The 27,624-nt window shown below is 44.7% G+C and overlaps 1 protein-coding gene across 2 annotated transcripts in view; it reads right to left on the bottom strand.

Moving 5' to 3' along the window:
- The window catches only part of PLCB1 (phospholipase C beta 1), a 334,930-nt gene extending 308,003 nt beyond the window's left edge, over positions 1-26,927 (bottom strand). For both annotated transcript variants that reach the window (XM_027654013.1, XM_027654014.1), the window contains exons 1-2: positions 26,633-26,927; positions 16,489-16,566 (exon numbers count right to left, since the gene is read on the bottom strand). In XM_027654013.1, the coding sequence (XP_027509814.1) occupies positions 16,489-16,566; positions 26,633-26,731 (177 nt within the window). In that variant the 5' untranslated portion in view covers positions 26,732-26,927. The remainder of the gene's footprint in view (positions 1-16,488; positions 16,567-26,632) is intronic.
- Between the last annotated feature and the right edge of the window lie 697 nt (positions 26,928-27,624).

Here is a 27,624-nt window from a genome sequence, read left to right as displayed (position 1 = left end):
TAAAATCAAACCAATGCTTAACTCAAAATCCAAGGATCTGAGTTCTGCTGCTCTGCCTCTTATAGATCCATCTATAAAAGCTGGAAGATTTCCCAAGGACACAGTAATACCTGTCTTGATCAACTTAAATTTCATTTCTTTAGCTGCAGACATAAGTTTTCCCCACTTTTGCGTGTCCAACTTAAGAAATCCTTTTAAATTGACATTTTGCCTTAAAAAATATAAAACTCATTAAGGCTAGTAGAAAAGTCTAGGGACATTTTAAATAACCTTTGTTTAATGAGTTAAAAACAAATGCTGTAGGTTTCACAGGGACACAATTACAGCTTTTTTCCCCCCAAAACTGTCAATCAGTCTCTTGCAAAGTAATGTCAATGAACCCGACAAGACATCAGATTACATTTCTGTCAGCTTCAAAGTTATAAGTTTATTTTCCTTAATTATTCCAGTCAATCAGAAAAGGAGAAAGTGAACTTTTCCAACTAGTGCTTCTACTTTTCTTCAATGAATGCAAGATTTAGTTCATGCAGCTCCTCTCCCAATCCCCCACACAGTTCAATTCCCAGTTTGCACTTGTACCAAGATGCAGCTTCAGTTTTAATCTCCCTCCCCAGGCAAAGTAACAGGTCATTCAGCCTAACAAACTAGCAAATATACCCATTAATTCCAGGGTTTTTCTTCAGTTGATGCAGCAGGTGTATCCTGAGATTTGGGTGTTGGAGCAGCTCACACAGCAAGTACAGATGCTTCTGGAATCACACAACCAAGTTCTTTTCCCTTCACAGTTAACAGAGGATGAACCACGAAAAGATTTTCAGCCCAAGACTGCTCTCCCCACTTTCAAGAAATTTAAGTAATTATATATACCAAATAAATAAAAATTAAAGAAATAAAGAAATAAACCCACAAAAAAACAACGAACAAAAATTCGTTCACATCTCCAGTATTCCTTTTTTATGTCTCCAAAGACAATGGCAGGACCAGAAAAGCTACAACTGATGACGACAGGGCCAGAAAAGCTACAGTTACTGCATCTTCCACCGTAGCTCTATTTTAAAATATATTTCTATTTTAAAATTGAGTTGTTGGTGGTTTTGTTTTTTTTTAAGCTACGGCATTATTGCATTGGATAAAACATTAATATCTCTGCTACCCAGAGGACTCAACAGGCATCACTTCAGCACATTATTGGCTGCCAAACGCAGCTCTGTGAGGATGCTGAGGTGCCTGTGGTACCGCCCATCCAAACATTTCAGTTTGCTCTCTGCAAACAGCGCTCATGCAACAACAACCTCCGCGTTCTGTAGCTTCCCCAGCTCCACCTTCCAGGAGAGCACCACAAAATTACCTGAGCTGCAGAAAGTTACAATAACAATAACAACAAAGAAAGCTCCAAATGAAACCGTTCCCTTAATTACGAGTTTTTCTCGCTGGGCTCTGGCACTCGCAGAGGAGTTGAGTGTCATTAAGCACACGAGTTCTCAGCGAGCCCCCAGGGTTGCCCGCAATCAGCCACACACCTTCCAAGGGAAGGCAACGTGCCTGGGAGGTTTTTGACACCTAATATCCTCTGAGCTGATAATTATTTCCAGTTACTTTAAAAGGCCAAGCTAATGATTACACGGGTAGTAACAGGTGTGGGTTATCCACAGCTGGCAGGACTCCTTCCCTCTGCCGAATTCTGGCTCGTTGCTGTTCACCCGCAGAAGCAGGAAGCGGGAATGCCCTCGGGAGAAGATGCAGGCACAGCTAATGATTATCCACAGAGGTGTGATAGGGCCAGAAAACAAACAACACATCCCCTAATGAAGATATCAGCCTCTCACATGGTTTCAGATTAGTGTTCAAATCAGAGAAAACTCAAAAAAGCCTGGAAAAAAAATCCAGTCGGAGTTGAAACGATCTACCAATATTTAATACGATCCATATTCCCTCAGCAGACTTTCCCTTTCCTGCACCTGCTGTAGGATTAGAAGGAAGGGAAGAAGTTCAGTCCACTCCCTTTGAGAGTTCTGCAAGGAAGGCTCAAATTATTTGGGACCTGTCACTCCAGGACTAGGCAGCCACAGGCAATGAGGAAACGGGCATCGATATCTCCATCATTTTAATTGACTCCTAAATTGTCAAGGAATGAAAGGCTGCTGCCAAAAGGACAAATCCCAGAGAAGAACCTGTCTGGTGGCTGCCAGCTGGAAGAGGCAGGAGTCAAGCCAGCAGCTCCAGTAGCAGGCAAGGAGCAGCAGCCCTGCTCACACACTGTAGAGAATGCCAAGGGATCCCCAAACACGAGGTGCAGTGAATCCTGCTCTGACAATACAGCTGTGCAATAAATGATTTACTCTTCCCTACCATCAGGAATGAGGGTGCTCAGGAGAGCTTGCTCCATGGCAGTTAAGAGCTGGCCCAGGCACAGCATTGCCACAATGCCTCCTAAAAAATCACCACCTGCCTGATATAAGAAAGCCTTTAAAGAACTCACCTGTAACTTTATCTACAACAAAATCCCCTCCAAGCCCAACTATCCTGTGTGACTCTGTGAAAACAAATGTATTTCAGAGCATCACACCTGTGTTAGACAGCTCTAATGCCCCAGGTGTGTTTGGAGGGAGTTGTGTGGGCATCAGTGGCACCTTCAACAAAGCCTGGTAGATGGGAGCGTTCAGGTGGCTTCCCCTAAGCCATGGGAATGACTTTTCAAGGATAAACCCAAGGGTCTGGGGTTCACCAGCAGTACCTCACAGAGTGCAGAACATGAGCAAGGGCTGAGAAGCTGGACAGTCCATGTAAACATCATAAACCTTACAAAATCAACCACCACAAAAGAAGAGCACTTCCAGTTTATCCCAGGACACCAAATGAAGCATCCTGGATTCAGCCAGAAGCCCCCAGGTGTGACTCTTCTCACTCACAGAGCAGGCTGGACAAGGTTTAAAGGCCTGAGGACACAAATGTCTATCCCAGTGTGTGTTGGTGATGTGGATACTCGTGAATGATCACTTAAATTATCTCCTATTAAGACGGTCCCTCGCTAGGGAGAAATCTCCAGGCACAAATCTAAGACAACACAAAAAGGCTCCTCTCTGCAAAGCAATTTATCTTCAAAGACCAAGCCTTTAACTGGCTTTCTATCCTGACAGGATGCACAACATGAGCCCACTTAAAAAACACTGCACAGCTTTGAATTTTCGGACGCACAGAAATTTATGCATCTTGCTAAAAAAAAAAACACCACAAAACAAAACCAAACCCAAAGAAGAACAAATATGTTTTCCCGCTTCAGTGAAGGGCCTCTCCAACACCCAGTTGGGCAACTGCAAAGCCATCCATCTTCATCTCACTCTGAAAGTTTAAAACTCACACAGTTTAGCTTGAGTACTTGCAAAATGGCCTAAGTGAAAGAGATCCTGGAGCTCAGAGGGAATGCCCTGGGCTATCTCCCCATGGCTTGCAAAGGGAGGGTTTTTTGCTCTTTAATGCAATATTCATCAGTTATTTGCCTCCTAATCTAAAGGTTTCAGTCCCAAAAGCTGTTTATCATCAGTGTGACATTCTGAAGGGGATGCAAAACGATCAAGAAGAGGACAGGTCAAAAAACCACTATGTAAGAGGAAAAGGCTTTGCTGGATTCTGGGAGTTGACCGAGTTAACGCTCATCGTTCACTGTGTGATCAGTTCACCTCACATGGACACACTGCACGGCTAAAAAAGACTTCCAGATCATACAGGACCTTGCCATACATCGTATTGTTTCTCTACACTGTAAATTCCTAGAGTGGTTTATTCATTAATAGCTGTCTGACTGGAATTGAGTCTCTGGAGCAAACCCTGCCATTCCTATCAGAATGATATTGGCCAAAGACCCTCCTGGGAGATCCTGCATTTCACAGGTAGATTCACTTCTTGGGAGTCGAAGAGGAGAAAGAACCCACACACACAGGTCTATGTTTGTGGCACATTTAAAACTCAAAAATCTCCTTTTAACAGTCTCTGGGGAAAAAACAGGCACATCTTGACATGGGAGATATGATTTATCTCCAAAGTAAGCAGAACAGAACTTTATTAATCCACATTAGAATATGGCCTGTGTCTTCAGGCAAATTCAGGTTAAAGTACCCCATGTTCACCTCAACTAATCAGTGCAGGGAAAAGGACAGGCGTAGACAAATAACATCATAATATTTGTCTTTAACAAAATTCAAGCACGTTTGGATTTAAACCAGAATTGTTCATCCTTCCTTACGTGACAGGAAGCAGATACCAGTGTCTGTTCCTATTCCACAAGACTATAACTCAAGTCAAACATGACATTCAAGATGTCCAAAAACATTCCACTGGGTGTAAGGAAGCTTCCTTACTCTGAAAGTAAAGAGTCTGATGGTGCAAGTTAAATTATTTCATTGTATACAACCTATAGAATCAAGGAAGAAAAAATAAATTAAAAAAAAAAAAAAGACAAACAAGCAAGTATGAAATCAAGGGATTTCAACCTCTGCCTTGTAAATAGTCCTAAAACAAGACCCCCTGTCAAGAAAGAAAAGCTCCCCCACATACCTGGAAAACAGGCAGGTGGGAGCCTGAGCTATAAGTAGTTGTATCTCCTCTGGTGCCCAGACAACTTTTCAGTGTCTTTTATCCACTAGATCTGCAATGGTGGACAACAGTAGCCTTCTCAGCTTGAGTCTCACTTGAAATGATGCTATTTTTTTGGCAGGTAATTTTATTGGTTCATAAAAGCTTGTTCCCATGGTCTCAGGCTAATTCTGTAAATCGTTTACAGCATAAATAATCATATAAATATATGAATGTTCAGACCACCCAACAGCCTATATTCCCAACAAAGCCAAGCCAATTATATAATGTATTAATGACACTGGGATATTATACTGATAAAGCAGATTTTACAATATCTGAGAAGTGATTTTATTCCCCTAGATCCTACTCTTTCAGTCATGCCCATCTAACTGGCATCTTTTCGGTCTCCAGGGAATTTGCTGTCAATTTATAACACCCTCGTGACTCAGAGATTATCCTCATGTTGGTGCCACCACCATGTAGATTAAATTCCAATGTACAAAATTAATAAATGGCTGAAACAGCTCAGTGCCACCAATCTGGGACAGAGATGTCAAAGCTCTGTGCTCCAAATCCCTCTTTTGAACCAGGCAGAGTGGGACTGGGGCTTAATTCTCCCCAGACTCTGAGTGATCTCCGTTCGATTGGTCATGCTCTTATTTCACACAACAGGAAAACCAAAGTAGGTTGTTCCTGAAGCAAAAGTTCACAGAACAAGTCCAGTCAGAGCCACTGCTGGTGCCAAAGAGCCCTTCTTCAGGCTCTGGGCTGAGCCTGGCACTTTTGACTTGGTTCATTAGAATTACCACTCCTGCTCCTCAGCCCTCTGATAATCCAATGCCACGGCAACAGATGAGAAGCTCCAAATTACAGTCGGGGCTCTGAGAGGAAGTGCACAGTTCCTGGATATCCAAACTTTGATCTACTGCAGGATGGTCAACAGCATCTGTTACTCTAATATCCCACGTTATTAGAGCCATTTAGCTAAACAGATCATAAAAAGATTGTTCCATTAGCCGTCGTCCTGGCAGAGATCCAGGGAAGCTGCTGAGTGGCCATGACTGAGTACCAGCACAAATCCAAAGGATTTGGATGGATGGCCTTGGTAAGGAGCCTTATATTGTTATTTCCAAGCCCACATCTTTAGCTACAATATCATACATGTGCCTGAGAACCCAAAAGGTGACACAGAGTGACATGTCACACACAATTATGTTTGGAGTTGCCAGTCCCACCACACGCAAGTCTGTCACATTTTAAACCTGCTCTGAAGGCAGTTTGTGAAGAGCTGCTTTAACCTAAAACACAAATGTATCAGTGGCACAGTCCGTGTGCTCGGCACAGTCCATCCAGAAAACCAAAAGAAATGGCAAAAGCCATCCTTCAGCACAAGCAAACTTTGGCAGGAGGACACAGGACACGCCCAGGAAACTCAGATATCACCTAAGACAGAGCTGTGTAGCGGAGCAGAATTTGAGGCAGGAGGAACAATAAGATGAAGGATCACAATTTGAGCCTGAACCCCCTGCAAATACCAAGGTAAAGGCCAAGAAAAGGGGGATGCAGAACAGAAAGGCTTCACTGAGCTTTATGAAATGCCAGAGAAAAAGCATTTTCAAGCAATTAAGAGATCTTGTTTCAACGATCAGCTTTGCAACAGGACCAAGATAACGGTGAAGATACTTCCCCTCCACATTGTAACTACAAAAGGGTAGATAATTCTCCCTTTACACAAAGGCTGCAAAGTCAGAATTACTTTCCCCAGTGAAATGCAGGAACAGTGGAGGTGAGTGCAAATATTTCAGTCTGCAAGTCAGAACAGCTGCCTGGACATCCAGCTTTCCTTCCCTTACCTATACCCCCTCCCTGTGTACCTGATTTCAGTAGAAATATTGATTGGAAGTTCAACACACGTGAAAGAAGCATCTAAATCTGGATATGCAACACCCAGATACGCAAAAGCTCCTGCTATGAGTTGTCAGCAGATGAAAACCTACTTCTGGCAGCAGCAAAGCAGGGCCACTTTCCAAACTGATCTTCCATATTTTAAAATATACTGCATGCAAGTCTAATGAGAGAAGGTTTTTCACCTCATCCATCTAAGATGTATGACATCATTATGCTCAGGGTTCTACTGCAGCATCTCTGACAGCCTCTCCCCAGCACTTTTCAGTGGCAAAAATGCCTGGAGGTTTGTCTTCACGTGGCTGCAAAAGGGAACAGTGCAAAGCCAGGGATTTATCAGAGGCAATTTTAAACTGTGACACTTACTGATAACATTTTATGTGAATAATCCAACTCAGTCTGCAACAAGTAATTCACCCAAAGCCACAAGCTGCAGTGTGGTGATGGGCTTGGCACCTGCTGCCTACTGAGTTCCTCTGAATGCCATTTTCACAGGGCACTGACAGACACACATCACTCCAAACTGCTGCTAAAGCATTTTTCTGTGCTGTCAAGCACCAGCTACTCATCAGCTGAATTATGGACCCTTTATCATTATAACTAATCACACTGCTTTTGAGGAAATGCCTTTTTTTTTTTTTTTTAGATAAAGAGCCTGGATTTGCACCTAAGGACAACTCAACTTCAGGGGAACAGCCCTGAGCAGGGAGCTGAAAGGCAAACTTACCCCATCTTCAAATCCCCAAAGCATCATAACCAGATATTTTCCCAGGCATGGGAAGCATTTCTGATGTTTAATGATTCAGCCTGGTCTTCTACTGTGGTCTGTGACTGCTCAGAAGGGGATGACAATTCTAAGACTCCACCTGTCCTTGGGACAGCCCTGCTGCTGCCCAACACACACGATGGCAGCTTCCCTTCCGTGCCTTTGGGAAGTTTTAATTACAGCATGGGTTAGTGAAGGGTGAGAGATCTGGTTATGGAAGACTGGCTGGCAGGAGTGCCTGGCAGATGACTTTAAGATGTGCCAAAGCAACACAGACTGCAGTGGTAAAAGGGAAAAGCAGCAAGTCTTAAGTCTTACCTTCATTAGAAGGATTTTCTTCATGGACAAACATGGTCTTATGCTTGTTTTTCTACTGAGTAAGCAAGTCTGGATTAAAAGCAGAAAAGCCATCTTTATTTTGCTTATCCCTTTATTTTCAGGGAAATTACAAAATAAAGCCCTCACTTGTAAGATACCCTATTGTTCTAAAAGTTGCCTTCAATACAGAATGTTTTTTATTTCTCCCAGTCTCAAAGTTGAAAGTGCCAAGATCAATCACCTGAATTCTCTAATGGCACTTCCTGCACGTTTTTTTGGCCACACTCTTAACTTCCAAGCATCAGTGTTCCACTTCATAATACTTTTTATTAAATAAGCCCTTATGTTTAAGTGTCCTGAGTAAACCCAGAGCAGCTAGAATAAAAAAAAGAAGCTTCCTTTAGAATTTCATTACTGTTTTAACAAGACTTCAATGAGCATCACACTTGGTACCAGCCAGCTGCACCCTGCTAATCAATATTTTTATTATGACTCTCCTTAAGCAGCACTTACTGCTGTTTATCAGTCAGAGATAACCAGCTCCCTGGGTAGTAAACCACCTGTCCAAATTATCCATGGTCCTCTTAAGTGAGATATATTGTCCAGCAACCACATTACACTCCATGCAGGATGGAATCCACCAGGCTCTGCTGGGAGCTGCCTTTCAATAAACAGCATTTCAACAGCTCACAGGGCAGCTGTGGGACAGCAGGGAACAACCCATGGACTTCTCCAGCTTGGAGGCAGAGTCCAACACCTGGAGCAGGCAGGGATGTGCCAGCCCAGCCCGATGGTGTGTGCACAGCAAAGCTGGGCAGACACACCGTGTCCGGCCTTGGATCAGGGGAAGGCTCCGGTAATCCCCAGCCTCAGACAGCACAAGAGCTCTCTGGGATGTGGCCCTGGAGTAGAATTTCACTTCTGATGTCTAAGTGCAGCCTTGAAACAGCAGTGTTATACATACACCCCCAATTGTACTGGGTTAATTGGGCGGTGAGTGCCTGACATGCCCTGGAGACGAGGATTTAAATCTGTTCTTCAGCCACCGGCAGCGCTCTGGTACAACAGCACAGCCTGTTCCTCTCTCATGGTGCAGAGCAAGTCTTGGACAAAGCCATGTACCACTCTTCAAAGCAGGTTCAGTCCTCACACTAAAAATCCACATGTTGGAAATTACTCTTCTGCCTTCATTCATATCCCAGGAAATCTATATCCTCACATGCCAGCCCCTACTCCTTCCCTCAGGGAGCGTGTGAGGAACAGCTCAACACTGGGAGAGCTCCACCATCACAAACTGGGTATCAGAGAGGAGAACACACATCTATTATTGGGTTTTGTTAACAAGGAAAAGGTGGAAAACGACATCAAGGAGTCACGTGACACTGGTAAATTGCCTACATAGAAAGATTAATTAGAAGTAGCAATGAAGGTGAATTCCCATTTCCTGCCTGGTGGAGAGCCCTAACTGTGAAAAGGCAAGGTAAGAGGTTTGCTGCTGACAGCACATGCACACAAAGCACAGCCAGAGGAAATCCTCTTTTTTGGGGGGTTTGACACCCTCCAAAGGCAGTTCAGAATTGCAGTAGCACAGCTGCTGCACAAAACCTCAGGCAAAGGGAAAGGCAGACAGGACAATACACACACCACTGGCAGGGACTGCCTGCGGGTTTTACAGACCATCTAAGCCAGAGGAATCTTTGCAGGAGACTGGCAAACCAAACACTATCTGTGCAGTTGGAATTGTTCAAAAATAACAGCCACCCAGATACACACAGAGGGAGCCTAAAACTCCTGTGATTTGTAGCATGAGGCTGTTGCTGTGTTTTCCCAGTTCTGGGTTATATTAGATAATAAAAGCTGTCAGTGAAACAAAGATGGGATTGAGAGACCATTCCCTAGGAAAGGATCCTACTGAGTGTCTTCCGTCCTTACACACTAACCCCAAACCAGAAAGGAAGCCAGTGCTGCAGAACAGAGCACATTGTTATCACTGGACATCCAGGCCAGGGGCTTTAGCATTTCTGCTCTGTTTGATGCCAGCTGGAGTGTGCAGAGCGTGTAAAACACCAAAATTGTAGGAGTAGGCGGGAAAGGGAAGCAGGGTCGAGTCTACATTTTTAATGGGAAAAAGTCTTAAGGCAGGTAAAGCAAGCATTGGTACACACCTGGTATTTACTGCCAGTCACTTGTATGTCAAGAACTATTTTCCAACTCCTTAAAAAAAAAAGAGGCAAACAAAAATTCCAAACACATTTGTCACATACTACTGATTACTAGTGTATGTTCACACAGGAAGATCACATGTATGGAGATAGAACATGTTATTTAAAGATCATTATTTTTGGTGCACTATCTCTTAAACAGCTGGGAAAAAAAATCACCCCAGACAAAATAAGCCTGAACAGCCAGGATATGAAGCATTACAGAGCAGTGTCTGAAGGGGCAGAGCTGCAGCAGGGAAGGCAATCACACGGGCACGCTGAGAGATCCGTTATCCTTCCAATCACCAGGAAAGACAACACCCTAGAAGCCAATTTTTGAACTGTGCTAATAATAGGTCAGCCAGCAAAGCTGATGCTGCACATTCAACCAAATCTATGTCCAGGCTGCAGGCATGAACACAAGAGACTTTAATTAAGGAGGAAAAGAGACTTGCAGGCCTGTTTTACTGCACACCAGTGGCTCTGGTTACCACAAGCTCAGCTCGAACACAGACACCCTCTATAGAAGTCACTTCAGCGGATCTCAGTTGACTTGGCAACAAGTTTTCTTCACTGAGATATTTAAATTGGAAATTGTAACAACTAAAAAGCCTCCAGCAGCCAGATCACAAGGGTCTCTTGCAGAAAAACTCAAGTTCCCAATTTTTTTCATAACATTCAACATTTACAGCCAAAGCTGACCAAGTATCAGCCCATTTAAACAAAAGGTGACCTACAATCTCATCTTTGTAGGAAAGTCACAGCTCCTTTTCAATTCAACAGCAAGGACAATGTTCTCACATGACATAAAATGTTAGGATTGTTCTCTGTGCCCAAGAATTCAACAGTACCTAAATTTGGCTGACTCCAGAGTCATCCTCCCTTTCTGAAGTTCCTCAGCTTCCTCCTATCAGAAACTGGACCTTTGTTGTGGATCAAACCCAAAACTCATTTTCTATTCCTGCCTCCCTCACAATAAGGGAGGTATTTAGCAGTGGGAAATGCTTATTGGAGATCTTCTGTGTTTGATGTAGTACCATTTCCCTAATGGGCCTTGAACAATTTCCATGTTTTGAAAGCTGGGAGATTTCCTTTAAATCAGCAGCCTGATGGGAAGCTGACCTCCACGAAATATTTCCTCCCATTTTTCACTGTCTGTGGCAATTCCCCACCACTTTTCCCTGTCTTCTTTTATTCCCCTCACATGCTGATTTGTGGTTGGGATAAACCATGAGCTGCAGCTTTCAAGTGACCAAGCTGACTCCACTATTGCATTGTCTGCAGAGCTAGAGATTTTGGTCCCTTCAAAACGCCATCTCTGTAGTTCTTCCCTGGAAAAGGCACTGGCACAACTCACCTTTGGGATTTCACTTCCAATTTTCCATTCCGGCACAGCTCAGCCGGATGGTCACAACAATCCCTCAGCAAGTTGTGTCCTGGAAGAGATTCTCTTCCATTGCCCATTAGAAATGTGTCAGACACACTACTCTGGATGTCAATATTTACAGGTAGTTTTGTTATTCAAACAATTCCCTTGCATTCCAGGGACAACAGGTTCCTAATGCCACTATGGTGGCTCCCAACGTTACACCTCAAATTCATGAATTAGGAGGACTCCAAAACCCAGATTATTTGCTGTGCCAGTGCATGGACTCAAGTCATTCCAACTCCTGTGTTTTGCAGCTGAAGCAAAGGCAAATCCATTCATATGGAAAAACATGTGACAGAGAGGCCCACACATCCAATATTCATTATCAAAGAGAATTAACAGAAATACATTGACTGCTGAAACGCTAAAGACACTAAAAGAATGAAGAGTAAGTTTTTCATTGCACATCTTTTCTGTGGACACAGATGTGCTATTTTCTGTCATTTCATCATTTACAATCTCAGGTTTTCAAAGGGTTTAGGGTTGGTTTTTTTCCCCTTTCACACGCCAAAAAGAGAAATGTGAATACGTGTTTAATGATGCACTTCGATGTTTTCAGCAGCGAAATGCATGACTGGGTAACCTTGCTCTGGAATAAATGAAGCCAAACAGTTGAGGTTTGGAGCAGGTATTTTGAAACCTAGTACTACTCAATAATCCATTCTCACTATATTATTAGGCGTAAGTTAAATACAGAAATATTAACTTCAGCCTTTATTGTATGCTTGTCAAATATAGTGTAGCATATATGCAGATGTAATGTAAATATCTTTGACCCATCAGGCAATACAAATACTGACCCCATTGTTTTAAAGCTCTGATTCAAAACAGACACCAAAGAACTCTCTTACATAACAGCCAAAATCCCCAGCAGCTGGAAAACTGCCACATCCTCTTCCATTTGGAGGAGGGCAGTGGGATTGCCCCAGACTTGACACACTGGGGGAATCCCTGAAGCCAAACCTACTCCTCCAGAATCCCACCAACAGCCCTTGGGTTCCACTTCCCACATTCCCTCTGCAGTCTGGGTTGGATTTTGCAGCCCAAAGGAACTCAGGATAACCTCAGGACACCAGAGGGGAGAGGACCTTTCAGGTCAGAGAAATCCTCTTGTCTTTTATCATAAGGAACCACTTCACACACCCTCATGGAATGAGAGAGCTCCAGCTCAAGGATTATTGCTGTGGGCTCTTGAAGCAACCCCACAGTCTGTGGCTGAGCTACAACATGTCAGTGCCAGCAGTGCTGACACATGAGAACAGCCCTGTTCCTCCAACAGGAGAAACTACCCCTGTTCTTTCCCTTGAGAACTGCAGAACCACCACTACTAAAGAGGCTGGGCCTGCTGCCTCTGTTTTTACCATGCTGCCATCTCACTGCAGCTGCCCAGCTTTTAAAATAAAGAGGGAGAAATCAGTATGTGCTAGTGAGATCGAGAAGACAGCATATTATACCAACCCCAGACTTCTAAAAACCTAAATGGCTCCATCATAAAAGCAATTAGTTGCCTTCCTCCTTTTCTTGAGTAGTGTCAGAACTGCACTGACTTAATGACTAAGTGTCTTCTCCTAACATCCTTTTCATTGTGTAACATAATATCTTGCATCCTTTAGCTGGAAGTTAATGCACAAACCATCTGACAACACCTATTTCTTCTTCTAGTCTGCCTATGCATTCATTAATATATTTATCCACAGCCAGAAACCACAATCTCTCTGGCCTTGCTTTGCTGGCTTGGCTAAACACGCCAAACACTTCCAGCCTCTGCTCATCTCCTGAGAAATGCCTTTGATTATCCCTCCCTTTTACTCCAGCAGACTTTTCCTTCACCTCATCAGGTTTGGATTTATCCTTCTTCAGTGCTCATGACCAGAATAACAACAAATGGAAGAAATGGGATTTTATTAAAAAAAAAAAAAAAAGTAGCAAGGAATTGAGATATGTTCTAGTCAGGTCACAAAAATATGACAACACAATGAATATTGTCTGGATTTGCTATAGTTAAGAAGCATTACCAAAACAATAAGATAAGTAACAGACATTTGCTTGTCACATTAATTTGCTTTTTTAAAACCCATGTTGAGAATCATTCAAGTAATAATACGAAATCAGCCAGCACTCTGCAATACAGATGAAGAAAATATTCCAGAATCTTCAGTAACAAAAGAATTTCATACCGAAAAATACAATTAACATCAAAAAGCTGTCCTGCCATCTGCCTAAAACAAAATGGTTCACATTTAATTCCTTGCTGTTATCAGGAAATAGCAAAATGCCACGTATGACTTGATTTTGGAGGATTACCTTGACTGATGACAGCAATATATGCTTAAATATGCACAGGTACAGCAAGCATTTCCAGAGGCAGGATGCCACGTTCCTGTTACCAAACTGCAAGATCAGAGCTCAAATGGACGTGCTGATCAGACCATCACACAAGCACTGCCACCTTCACCATCTTCCATGGGTGGGGTGGGTGGGAAAGTCTCCATGGGGCTACAACTGCACACCTGAGATGGTTCATCAGGAGAACGTGGCTCTGCAGCAAACTAGGAAAATACCACTAACTTATTTGTCAGAAAGCTACAGGGGACAGCAAGTTAGGAGTTCACACTGGTCACGTCTGTAAAACTTCTTGGGTTTAAGGATGACTCTCAGCAGCCTTTCTGACCCTCATCTGCTCAACTACAGCATTATCCAGGTTCACCAACTGGGGCACAAACCCTGCAGGCAACTCACGGAGAACTCCAAGGTGGGGTCAGGGACAACGACTTTACCAGGAATTTTGAGCTCTGGTTGCACAAAAAAAAAAAATCTAAAAGGCTGTCCAGACCCACTGCTAGACAGCACACACTACAGGTTATTCTCCTTTCTCTGCAACAGAGAAGAAACAGAAAGGAAGGGAAGAAGAAAATGCGAGAAGCAGCTCAACCGGGCAAGAAGACACAAAAAGCTGCAGAGCTGCAACCACCAGCCCCTCAAGCTAAATAAAAATTCAGCACAGGGGACTGGTTTTTTTGTTTGTTTTGTTTTTCCCTCCCAGTGATAAGGCAACAGCAACTAAAGGAGCCAGATTTTTGATTTAAACACCATGCCATTATCCAGGCAGTGATTTACTGCTCTGCACAGGCTCTGGCAGCCAGGACACACAAAGGGCTACAAAGACAACTGCTCCTCCTGCCTCACTTCCACACCTGCTTGGAGTCAGCTCCCAGGAAAACATGTCTGCTCCAGGAAGCTGGCAGGCACCTCCTCCCAGTTCATCACTTGGTTTAGCAAGGCCTGTCTTTCCAGGCACGGAAAATAATAGGATTTCATGACAAAAGCAATTGCTTAAAAGAATAACAACGTGGGGAAAGAAGAGAAAGTGATCACACAGAGGCTGCATTGTCCTGGCATTTCTTCACATAGTTCCACTATCACCACAGGATCACTCCACACAAAGAGAAGGAAATTAAAGAGAATTTCCTATATAGCCTCCTTTATTCATATGTTTGCAACTTCACAATAAACATGAACCCAACCATGCTCTGTAAAAGGAGAAAATGGCATTTCCTTCCTGGTCTGTGCACCATCAGCACCCCAATGGATATAAATTTACTCTCTTTAAACAGACACTGCTGGGATGGTGTTCAGAAACAAGCTTCACCTAGTTGTCATGAATTATTAACCAGAAAAAAATCCCTCTCATTGCTCCTTACAGAGGCTTGATTTGCAAGCTGAAAAATCAAACTGACACTTAGTCCTCTTGTACAAACACCCAACCTTTAAAAAAAAAAAATGCCCTGAGCATTATAAATACATTTTTTCATGAATACGAGAACAACAATTCTATAAATAGCTATCCTTCACAGAACTGCTTCAAGACATTGTTTTTACAGACAACAGTAGGAAATTGAAGGAGGTCTTAGTGCCAAACATATTAAAAGTGAAATAAACTCTCCAATCAACTCTGGGTTTCCACTTATTATTACAAAGTTCGTGGTTATTTTTCAGCTCATACAATCAGTTTATGCAAGGGAAGGAACACACCGGAGACCTGCTCTGTGTCCTGGCACAGCCACAGTGTGAATCAGTCCCAGCCTTCAGCTTCTGAGGGCAGCAATTTAACAGCTCTGGGACTGCCAAGAGATGAACCCCCCATCACACACCACAGCCCTGCACAAGCACAGGCAAAGGCAGGATCTGTACTAACACAACTGTACACAACCCATGAGAGGATTCCCAAATACACTGACTCCAAACCGAGCTCCATCTCCTCTAAAAAGCAAACATGGGAAGATAAACATGATTTAATGCAGCAGCAAATGGCCTGTTCAGCCTGCACGTTTCATGGGTGCTACCTCCTCAAGCTATTTTTGCCCTGGTATCTAAACTTAAAATCAACAGGAATTCCTGAGAAAAACAGCTCCCCAACTGGCAAACCAGGTTTCTGGAGCCAGAAGCTCCATTTTGGCAGATGCTCCTCACCAGGCCAAAGCTCAGAGCTCACCACCAAGTTCTAACACCATTTTCAACGAGGAGCCAAGTAGAAGCACTTGGTAAGTACTTCAAAATTCACCTGTAAAAAAAGGAGGAACTCATTCCCAGCTTTGATACAGTGTTTTGCTTCATGATTGCAACGATAGTTTACTCTTTTATATCTGATATGGTGTATGGCACAAACTGCCCCCAACTCAGGGTACTGAGCTCTTTCACCGTGGCACGGCCTCCACCGGCTGGAATCACGACAGTGCCGATTCCAAGGGGTGACAGGGATGTCCCAGTGGAGCAATGCAGGGATGAATCAGGCCATGAGCTTTCCCAACAGTTCCCCAGCCAGCCCAGCGACCTCAGCACACCGGAATGTTTTTGAAAGAAAGTGTCCAATGAGGATTAGTGAGAACTCGGTGACGTGGCCCACCAGGCACGGCCGGGGAGCACGTGGCCACCGAGGAGGAAGAATCCAAAGGGAGCTGTGGCCTCTGGGAACTCCAGGCCTGCCACGCACCACAGACCAAATCCTCAGTGTACAGAAGGCAAGAGAAACCACAGCAGCATCACAGGCACATCCTTGTCCCTTCCAAGGACAATTACACACCTCACTGGACATCAGATCACTGACATGGCTGGAAGCGACCAACTCTTCCATCCATCTCTCCAAGATTTGTGCACCAGGGATGAGGCACAGGCTCGTTGTATTTGCTCCTGAGAGGAAGGTGTGCTGATGCAATGCTTGTGCCAGCCTCCTGATTCCTGCCCATCACACTACAACACGAAAGGAAGAACCATTCTGGAGCTGGAAGCTTTTCTCTTACCTTATTTTGATCTGTCCAGTAAAAGAAAAATCCTTGTGGGTCTGTTCTGAGAATAATTGGAGTCACAACAGTGGAGTCCTGGAAGGAAAAAGGACAAACAGGAAATCCATGTCAGCACACAGAACACATAATTATGCACAGGCTGCTCTGCCACCCTTGGTAATGAATTGCAGCATCCAGAAATCACCCTGAAGGGATTCAGGATCACTAGCAAACGTCCCTGAAAGAATTCAGTATCACCTGCCTCGTCTCCATTTTTCAGACATAACACCTCTCCGTTACTGTGAAGGCAGCACTGAACTCCAGACTTGTCAGCACATGGAGTTAATCCAGAAAAGCTGGAAGCAGATGAAGTTGAACAGGCACAACACACTGACTGTCAAACTGCAGCCCACACAGCAGAGCACTCCAGTCATCAGGGATCCACTGCCCACCTTGAGACAACTTCACCTTCAGGTACCCACACAAGATAAATGCCTACAGAATTAATTTTACAAAGACTGAATTGGCCTAGAAAACCTGAAACAGCATTTGGTACACTAAGATTTTTATCAATTACTTCCCATTCATATTTTTATTGTTTATATAGCCAAGCTATGAAAGTTCTAGTAGTGGGAGCATATATATATATATATATATATATATATATGTTCCACTTCATCAGTTAAACATTTGTCTAGTCTGGTAACATCCAGAGCTCAGGCCATTTAAAACCAGGCACATTTCTAAGCACTCTGAGAGAGGCAGCCTTGTTACCTCCATATTTATGGCTTCTGACTGACAGCAGGTACCTGACTCTAGAGATTCAGGCTCCAACCAAAGCCTTTTCCACAGGTGGGAGTTCATCCCATCCCTCACCCCTGGGATTCTCTGGTGTCTGACAATAATTGACACCACTGCAGCCTGGTCTCTCTCCTCTTCCATTTTTCATGACATCTGCAAAGACACTGCTGTCTAGAGACCTCTACCCATGTGCCAAACTCGATTTAGAAGTTCTGGAGGGAGCATAGGAAGGAGAAGAAAGGCAAGCAGGCAGAAAAATTGCCTCAGCTTAGCTCAGCTCCCCACAAACCCAGGCTAAACATACAGCTCCTCCTCAAAAGGGATTTATATTTCTGTTCAAGTGTTACAGGTGTTTTACAGCTTTAGCCTTCACCTATTCCCAAAGCATTAATATGTGAGGCAAATATATTCCTTTGAGGGGAAAAAAAAGTGGGCTCTAATAGGTTCAAATTTAAATCAAACATATTTGAGCATGGAGGGGTTTTTTTAAGTGCAAATAGAGTCGATCGAAGTGACGTTATCATAAATAAATAAACCCCAACTTCTGCAAGTGCCATTTCTGATACAAGAAGACAATCAGAACCTGTAGAATCTCTTTTTCCCCCCATTTTTCCGTAGTTTCTACCTCTTGCACACCTGAAAGTTGGGAATTGTTTGATACAGCAGGCAAATTTATTTTTAAAATATACCAGGCCCTGAAGGGACATTGAGTGGACCCACAAGCAGTTACAAAAGGGTTCTCAGACCTGTGCCACTTAAAAAAAAACAAACTGCTCTGGAAATATAACTCTCCTTTTTTAGCTTATTTCGTGCAGCCTGTGTGCAAATAATTTAAAATGAGCAAAGATAAAGCCTACATGCCCTTCTCCCTTTGGATGAGATATGTGCAACTTCAGAGGGAAAGAGAAGTGATGGGAAGCAGAGGGGAGCAAAGCAATTATCTCCAGGATTAACCAATTCGGCTGGTTAATCATTTCAAACCAGTTGCTTTAACCCAAAGGTGTTTGGGTTTGCCTGAGCTATCAAAGCAATACTTTTGTAGGTGGGGGTTGTAAAACATGGACTGAAATCAGACTCAAAAAAGCAGAGGATGAGGGGAAAGAGCTTTCAGTATCCATCAGGTGACACAAGGGAAACCTTATCATGACAGGGATAATGATGAACCTTGGATATCTAAGATTCTCTGCCCCAGGAAGTTGTTTGGTTGTGGGGTTTTATTTTTAAATTAACTGTACCACTCTGACATTGGGCACAGCACAATTAACGGAATGGTTTTTACATTCTGAATGTTTTATGTATTCTACAATCTAACTAGAACTGTTTTAAGTCTGTGCTACCAAATACCACAGTGTTCTGGGTGTAGAGAAATGGAAATAAACTTTCTTTGAGTCAGCTCTGAAAGTCCTTTTCCTCACTCCACATTAACAGAGTCCTTTGTCACCTGGAACAGCTCCGTTGCTTTTATCCTACTCTGCAATCAGGGCTTGCAAAGGCAGCAGCAATCAAAAAGCTACATGAAAACCCCTTTTTGCAGCACACAGTCGAGAAGAGCAGCAGTTCAAGGCTCTGAAATAGAAACTCGTTTCAACTAACAATTGTCTGGTTCGTTTATTTACAAACACTGCTATACTATAAGTGGTTTACGACCCATAAGATGCCTGCAGTCATTCACAGGAGTGTTCTGAGGGCCATTAATTCAATTTTCTCACCCAAAGATCTGCCCTCCTAACTCTCCTGAGCAGCCTGACCAACCACGCACAGCTCTGAAGAAGCAGGTAAAGGGAAGGACACAACAGAGAGGAAGGAAAGAAAAACAGCAAACAAAACTTCATGGACAAGCAAACCAGGAGCAGACATTTGTGCCTTTGCTGACCCACTCAGATCCAGAACAAGAGACCAAAATGTCAGTGTTGTACATCTCTAAAATTAAATTTCAGTGTGTAGTAGGGGTATAGCTCTTACATTCCTCAGCATTGTCCACAGCAAGCAAAGCAGCCCTTTGGGTAGGAACCCCAGATTCTTGGGACACTTCCAAGTACATAAAAAAAAAAAGAAGGCTCAGGAGAAGACCAAGGCAAAAACCAGTTGTGACCAGAAAGGGAAGAGGAAAAGGAGAAAGGGTGTCCCAGCCACTGGTGTAAATGACTGTGGGTTATGAGGCTTTGTAAGAGCCACCCATGGGTCCCTGTGCCGAGCAGTGGCTCAGTTTCCAAGAGCTTCCTGCTGCAAATTCCTGGAAGGACAGGGTGGCCTGGCAGTCCCAGTGTGCTGCACATCACACTGGGTCTAAACTTAAGTGAATAATTTTCCTGAAGGGCTTTTAATTCCACCATTTTATTTGTTGACTTAGGGCCAATTCTCTACTTTCCTCCAATTCCACAGCCTCAAATGAGTAATGTGGCTGTTCTATACTTATTCCATTAGGTTGCCTCCTAATTGGCTGTGCAACCTCAGGTCCTGCATTAGCAATATTCTTTGCTTTATACTTTTAAACAAAAAGCCTTCAAATTTATGCCCACAAAATGCCACGGAGAACTTTGGGATCCTTACCAAGCAGGCACAGAAGATCAATGGACAAATCCATAATTAAGTACCCGCAGGTAACTGTTTCAAGGCCTGATTTTTAGTGTGGGTCCCCCAGACTACATCCAACATCAGCAAACAAGAAGTGCCACCTCCCTTTTAATACTTTTATTTTTAATATTTTAATGCTACTTCAGCTGTTACAACAGAGGGGGGGGGTCATGACACTGCCTTTAGCCAGGCTGTTGTTTCCTGGGCTTGCCTCAGGTTTCCAGAGACATTGAACATCCCCAAATATAACCTGAGAACTTTGACACACACCAGTGACTTCATTTGCTTGAATCTTCTGCTGGAGAATTTCTGCCAAGCTGCTTTCCAACCACAAAGCTAAGAAACACAAATTGTTTCTGGCAGAGGCAAAATGTTCTTCAGCATTTCTTTCACTTGGGTAAAGGGAACTGTGGTTGAGCAAGTGTGGGGACAGTCCCGAAATGGAGCTCTCTTGACACCCAACAGATCCAGGGGATTCCAGGTTTGGGGAAGTGGAGAAGAAGGAATAGCAACACTCCAGTTCATACACAGGTAGCAGATGTATCAGCTGGAAATTCCAAAATACACTGGGCATACTCAGACTGGAACTAAGCAGGATGACCCAAACAATCAGGATTATGAAGTTCTTCAGGCTGACAGCTGAGCTACAGTGACAGGGAGAAAACCCCCATCTCACATGAACTCCTGAAATCATCTGGAAGGGTAAAGATGTCCTCCCCTGCTGAGGGCAGAAGAACCAAACCTGGCATGCAAAGCAACAGATTGCAAGAAGAAAATGCTGGAGAAAGTGAAATGAGTGGAAGTTGGAAACAGGATTAAAAAAAAAAAAGAAACTGGAATTGAGCTTACAAGACTCATAAAATAAAAGCCCACTCATTCACCAGGAACATGCAGGAAAATATTCTTCACTGTTAGAGTGGTTAAATCCTAGGGAAGCTTTGGTGATGGCACCACAGGACACGAGTCAACATGCTGATCCAAGTCCTGCAAGCTGACAGGAGCCACCCTGAGTGGGATTTGTTTCCCAGAAGTCTGTCCTACCCCGAATCATTTCTCAAGATGTCCCCACTCTTGGGCTAATTATACTCTCACTGCCTGTAGTCTTGATTTGTCTGCAGGAGTCCTTAAATGTTGCCAAGTACACAGAAAAAAGGAATGAAGGGAGAACTTTGGAACAAAAGTAGCCAAATGCCAAACAGGAAGATTCTTTTTCTCAGCCAGAGAGTTCTTGTGTGATGCTGAGAAAATTTCATTTAAGTCAGTCTGTTCACCAGCATAAACGCTGCATTCTGATTTTGAGGGAATACTGGAATTGAATTTCCACATTTCATCTTCTAATTTCCAGAGATGCTGAGCCCAAACTCATCTGAAGTCACTAGGGAGGCATCCTGAACATCTGACTGTGTGGTGCTGTGCAGGCTGGAAATTAGGTCCAAGGTATCTAATGGTAGATTAAAAATTTGTAGGTTTTTATGTTGGTCTCTTTTTTTGGACCTACAACAGCACAACTGGGAACACATTTTGTCATCTAGTGGGCCTGTGAAAATAAATTCAAAAGTGCTTATGAAGCATTTACCTTTATAATAGATAAAAGACTCCATAGTGATTAGTTAACTATTTGTTAAGTATTTAACTACAGTTTTTGTTAAAAAAAGAAAAAAAGTCTTGAGCATTCAAACACTGAAGAAAGCATCCAGTGCACAATCCAAATTCCCAGTTATTCTGGGAATAATTCTTTCACAAAGAAGCCTCATTTATTTAGGAGTTGTTTTCTGGCTTTCACTTTCCCTACTATCCACCAACACTCCAAAGAGCTCTGATGCTACAATAACAGATGTTATCTATGATTTAAATATGTAAGGACTCCACCAGATCTTCCCAGACAGGCATCTCATTCTCAAATTTATTCCCCCCACACTAGAGTGATAAAGAGCTTGCTAATTGAGTTAAGTTAGGGCTTTCCCCTTTGATATATGTTAACTGTTAAAAATTTTATCTCCATCTCTTCTCCTATGTTGCAAAAGACCAAAACCACAACTTCTTGTCCTTTAAAGTATTTCTATACAGCGCAGAGCTGATATTTGTTGACTACATGAAGATTAGCAACAAAGAGCCAGCAAAAACATTAGAACTTAGGGCTAACGTCTTCCCTCCAGACTGAAAACAGAAAAAAAAATAAACTCTCTTCAGCTTATTGTTTTACTTTTATACACACAGAACAATGGCTGCTCATTTTTCATGGCCTCACTAATGTACTGGGGTGACAGGCTTGTGCAGAGTTTAAAAACAAACACAAAAAGGCAAGAGAAAAAGACACTTCAGCATCAAGATCTTAAAATAACTTCTCAAAACTCCCAGGTTGTTTATTTGTTTCATCCCAGCTTATCTATAATAACGATATTCTGATGTTACATTTACTTCTAAGGTTAAAAGGGGATGTATCTCGTGCTCCTGGTAATCTTCTCGAAGACTTTAAACAAATAAAGAAGGCTGCAAACATAACATTCACCATCTGAGCTCAAAAATGCTTTGTTAAGATAAAGTGCTCCAAGAGAAAGGCATTAAAAGAGAACTTAAAAGACCCGGGTTTGTTTTTGCTGCTCACTGAGCAAGTGCTGCAGCCACTAAGCAATCCTACCTATCCTTCAGTAATCCAAAGTTGGGGAGAAAAAATGTATGGCTAGAAAACTGGAGTGATGGCCCTCAATTTGGGTAGTTACATTCCCTCACCAGTACACTTAACTTGCAAGCGATAGTGTGAGCCACACAGAGAGCCGGCGAAGTGTTTATGCAGAGTACCCATTATCACTGGGGAAGATAAGGGAGCCTTTAAGCAGGAAATGAAAACAAATCTATTTCTGAATATGCCCCATCCCGTTCACTTGCTACAGTGGGCCAACTGCTGCTCTTCGAAAACATCAGCTCTGCTCTGGCTGGTGAGATATTTGCTCACTCTCTTATGCCCACCTTGTTCCCACGACAGGTCAGAGAAAAACAGGGAGAGAAGTCAGTCAAGGCAGGTTTCAGCCCTTCAGAAGTCAGATCAGTCCTGAGTGAAGTCACTCTTTATACTCAGGATTCACCACTCCACTATCAACACATTCTGCTACATTAAGCTTAATCACCTACCCAAAAAGCTTCACCCATGGATTTAATTGCCACCTTTTTATTTATTTATTAAACTGCTGTAAAGCTCTCATCAGGAAGAGCTATTACAACCTGGGTATCACTACAGCAGAGGGGAGCAGGTCAGTTCTTCCTGAAGCCTTCCCTCTCTCTAGGAACATGAGCACATCTGTTCAAAGCCAGAGCAGGAGTTAAGGGCTCAGTCTCTACCCACACTAAGGGAGAAGCAGCTGTAGAGGTCCAGCTGAAGAAATATGATCTGTAGAAGCGAGTGTTCAGCCAACCAACCATCTGGAACCAGGCACACAGGTGGATACATCCACAAAAAAGCCACCTAAGCAACCAGCCACATTCATCCTTCACCTGTTCCAACATCAGCTATTCCTGCTCAGTGCCTTGGGAAGCCAAACTCCACGTCAAGAGTAAGAGTTCTTTCTAAAATATGTTTACCAACCTGTAATACTGTTACAGAATAAAACAGGAACAGCATGAGGAAAGGCAAAGTTACCAGACAACAATAATCTGTTTGACTTTAGTGCTTTATACCCTGATCCCTAATGGAATTTGTGTATTAGAGTGTATTAGGCACTGGGTGGTGTGAGCAATACCACATCCAATCCTGAGGCACAAAAGAGGGACTTCTCTTGCAAAGCCAGAAATTTTTAATTGATCCTATTGCTCATACAACTGAAGGTGGTTTGCAAAGGAAATGGAATTTTAAGCTTTCCACTTGCTTGTATGTGATCTTGAGGGGCTGACATAACCTCCTCCTCTCCTCTCAGCAAAGCTCAGGCCGGGCATTTCTCTCTCCAGCTGGATCACCATCACAGTGCTGAGGTTCATGTGTGACATGCAGCAAACTCCACTGCTGTACCTCAGAGGGGGAGTCCATCAAACCATCAGTACCACACCTATTAGTGCTTCAGAGTTCCTGATCAGGCACAGAGGCTCAGGGTGGGATACCAATGTGGGGGTTGGTTTTAAAGTCTCTGTCACTCCAGCTTTTGTCACTGTTCTGCACAGTACAGCATCCTTCTCAAAGCTGGCAAGTACATTCTTTAACAACCATTACTCCAGACACCATGAAATTCCTTACACGCCTCTCATGCTCTGCTTTAAATCCTCCCGGCATTCCCATTTAAAAAGGCCGTTGCTTTCCAGTGGTTTAGAACTCAGCTGGAAAAATTTTGCTTTGGGCTGAAAGTTGGTGCAAGTCATAAGAATTCACAAACAACATTTTGGCTTCAGGAAACACAAAGGCAAGTCAATAGGACCATCTTTAAACTGCAACCCAAAGCAGTAGGGAAGGGAACTACAAGGACATGCCTTGAGAGGACCAAATGCTGCCCCAGTGCACATGGAAGAACTCAACTCCTGCTCTCAGTCCCCCAGGAAAAGGAAAAGGGTGCATAACAAACATCAGCATGTGAGGTTGGCTTTTCTGAGCAATCCTGGGAGCACAGCAGAGCCCAAATACTCCTTATGGTCAATCCTGTTTTACTGTTCCATGTTGTAGTTCACTGTTCCTCGTTAGAGCCCATTGTTTCACTGGTGAGGTTGTGGTGCCTGTTTACATGACACACCACAGAGGGTCACATTAATAATCATTTTTTAAAACCCTCAAGCAGAATAATTTCCTAGAAAACAAAGGCTCTGAAGTTGGCTACTGGCTGCTCAATAGCAAATACTTTGCAAAGTCATCTACCATGCGTTTGCGTGAAGATTTTTTTTATGGTCAGCGTAGCAAAGGGACACACTTTCCTTGAAATCTTGGATTTTGTGGGGCTTCCACTGCTGAGAAGAAACACTGTGGGCAAGACACAGAGGCTGAGGGGTGAGAAATGTGCAGATATACACACAATGCACAGACAACCACGAGTTAATGCCAGAATTCTTCGCAAGAGTGTAGCTCAATACGCATCAACTTTCACAAGATTGCCAGCAAAAGCACTCACTGAACACAACAGGACTCTCACCTCAGTCACACTTTCCAGGTGACACCTGTGTATCCCTGAGTAACACCTTTAGCCTGAAATGCACACCTTTTGCTAGAGTTTAGCTATATTTTATTACTGTACCCTTCAGGTTTACAGTTTTCAATCTTTTTTCTGCTTTAGTCCATAGCAGACAGGACAGCCACTGAACATCCACTGTGCATGGAGAACACCTCCTCCTGATTCTACATGTACAATACATAGAAACAGCACTTGAACTAGTAATTTAAACTGCTGCCTGATAGCTTGGACTTTCAGTCTGGAGATTTCAATCACTTGACCTCTGCATAGACCTGTGGAAGTTTCTTGGTAGCTTACCAAAAATAAAACAATAACTGCAGTGACAAGGCTGAGGTTGCGCTGCCTTTTCCTATCCTAAGGAAAATGTCAACTGCAAGAAAACATTTTCCCAGGCAAGTCATTCAGGCTTAGTTCCTGAACATAAATAACCTGTATCAAGCCAATGTTTACTACCGTGGACAAGGTCAGTTTGCCGAGCCTATTAAAGCTGTGTTTGCTTATTACTGTAAATAAAATTTCACACAGCAAGTTCGGCTTCTTATGTTCTCTCTCTCTCTCCTTGAGAGCGTTTATCACAGGTTTATAGGGGTCAGGCTTACACATTTGGCTGCTGGACAGGCTGAAAGCAATGGCAAAATAGCAATATGTAACAAGAACAGTAGTTACACATGAACTGCTCCTTCTCCCTCTCTGTTGCCCCTCCAGCTGTTGCTGTGGATGTTTTCAGCACACCCAAAGTCGCAGCAAAAATATAAGAGCGCTCAAAACGAGTCATCCTCAACAATTTTGATGTTCAGACTGCCTGCCTTCCTTCCCAACCATTTCTCTTCCACAGTTCGAGCCTCACGTTGCCCCTCTGTCTTCAGACAGACCTTTTGGGGCACCTGCTCCTCCGTGCACAGCTGAGACACGACCACCCGATGCTGTACGGCAGGAGCAAGGCTAGCAGAGGACACAACGGGCTTTGGGGAAAGGAAAACTAAATAAAGTTCCCTCTCTCTGAAACTGTCCCGGGCAGAGTCGGCACGCGAGAAAGGAAATTCCAGCTGCTGAACAGCTGTGCTACCGAAGGTGAAGTGGAAATCACACTCCTTCCCTGTGTGAGGCAAGGCAAGTGTAAAGGCTTGGGAAGCAGCAAGTGGTAAAGGTAAAGCAGATGATTTTGAGGCAAGAAAGGAGAGGGGAAGATGAACGAGGGTACCAAAACTGTGAGCCCTGGGAGAACGCATCCAAGGGCTTGACAACCCCACCAGAGAGAGACGAGGACAGGAGCCAGAAAGAAGAGGAGAGGCTGGGAGACGGAGACGAAAGAACAGGTTGAAACAACTCTGTTACGAGGACAGAGGTGGCAACATGCACACACTGAAACACGGGAGGCGGGAGAGGCAGGCGCTCGCTGAAGGAGGCAGCACAACACGGCTCGCACCGGCCAAGTGAAAGCAGACCGGGGAGCCTTCGGAGAAAGTTTGCCCGGCCTTCGGCCGCCGGTCCCGGACGGGGACACCCATCGCCCGTCCCCGGGGTCCCGCACCTGCCCTCCCGCAGCGGGCAGGGCCAACACGTGGACCCGGAGCCCCATTACGGATGGATTACAGCCGTGCCCCTGCCGCGGGAAGCGGGCTAAGGGAGAGGGGGGTGGTACTCACATCGTCCCACTTGACGAATTTGACGCCTTTCTTGAGGGTGTCGGAGACGCAGACGGGTTTGAGCTGCAGGGCGTGCACCCCAGGCTGAGCCCCGGCCATCGGCCCCGCATGGACGCGCCGCTCGCCCGCGGCGCGGCCGCTTCGGGAGGGACGCCGGAAACCCGGGAGCGAGGCCGGCAGGGAGCGCCTGGAGCGGGCAGGGAGGCGCTGCCCGGCCGGCGAGGGCGAGACGACGCTTCACTGGCGCTCGCCCAAGGAGCTGGCGCGGCGGCGGCGGCCGGGGCGAGCCATGCGGCGGCACATCCTCTATATATCCTGTCTATACCGCCCGCCCGCTCCTCGCACACACGCGCACGCACGCAGGGCACGGAGCCGCCGCGCTGCCCGATCCGCTCCCTCCCTCCCTCCCTCCGTGCCGCTCCTCCTCCTCCTCCTCCCGCCCCGCCAGGCTCGGCCCCCGAGGTTCCCCCGCGCCCAGGGCAGCGCCGGCGGCACCGCGGCGCCACCTCCCGGCACCGGCACCGCCGGAGCGCACAGACCGCCTGACCCCCAGCGGGGTCCGGCCCGCCCGGGCAGCCCTCCCGGCTCTCTCAGGAGGGCAGAAGAAGGACGGCAGGGAGGAGCTGGGAATGCCGGATCCATATCCCCCCTCGGCGGGGCTGCGGCACCGCCGCGAAATGCCCCAGAAGGGAGCGAGGGTGAGGGTCCGTGTGTCCTGTCCTGCTGAGAGACGGGGATGCAAAACGGGTGAGTGCAGGGGGACCGAGTGCAATGTCAGAGAATCACAGAATCCTGGAGTAGTTCGGGCTGGAAGGGACCTCTGGGGATCATCCAGTCCAGCCTCTCTACCCAGGCAGGGTCACCTGCAGCAAGTGATGACACAGGAACTTGCTCAGGTGGGTTTGGAACATCTCCAGAGAGGGAGATTCCACACCCGCCCTGGGCAGCTGTTCCAGTGCTCTGCCACTCTCAACATAAAGAGGTTCTTCCTC

The sequence above is a fragment of the Corapipo altera genome, unplaced genomic scaffold, assembly GCF_003945725.1.
Source record: "Corapipo altera isolate COAL_440 unplaced genomic scaffold, ASM394572v1 70, whole genome shotgun sequence".
Taxonomy (NCBI): domain Eukaryota; kingdom Metazoa; phylum Chordata; class Aves; order Passeriformes; family Pipridae; genus Corapipo; species Corapipo altera.
This window is presented reverse-complemented; position numbering and strand designations above follow the sequence as displayed.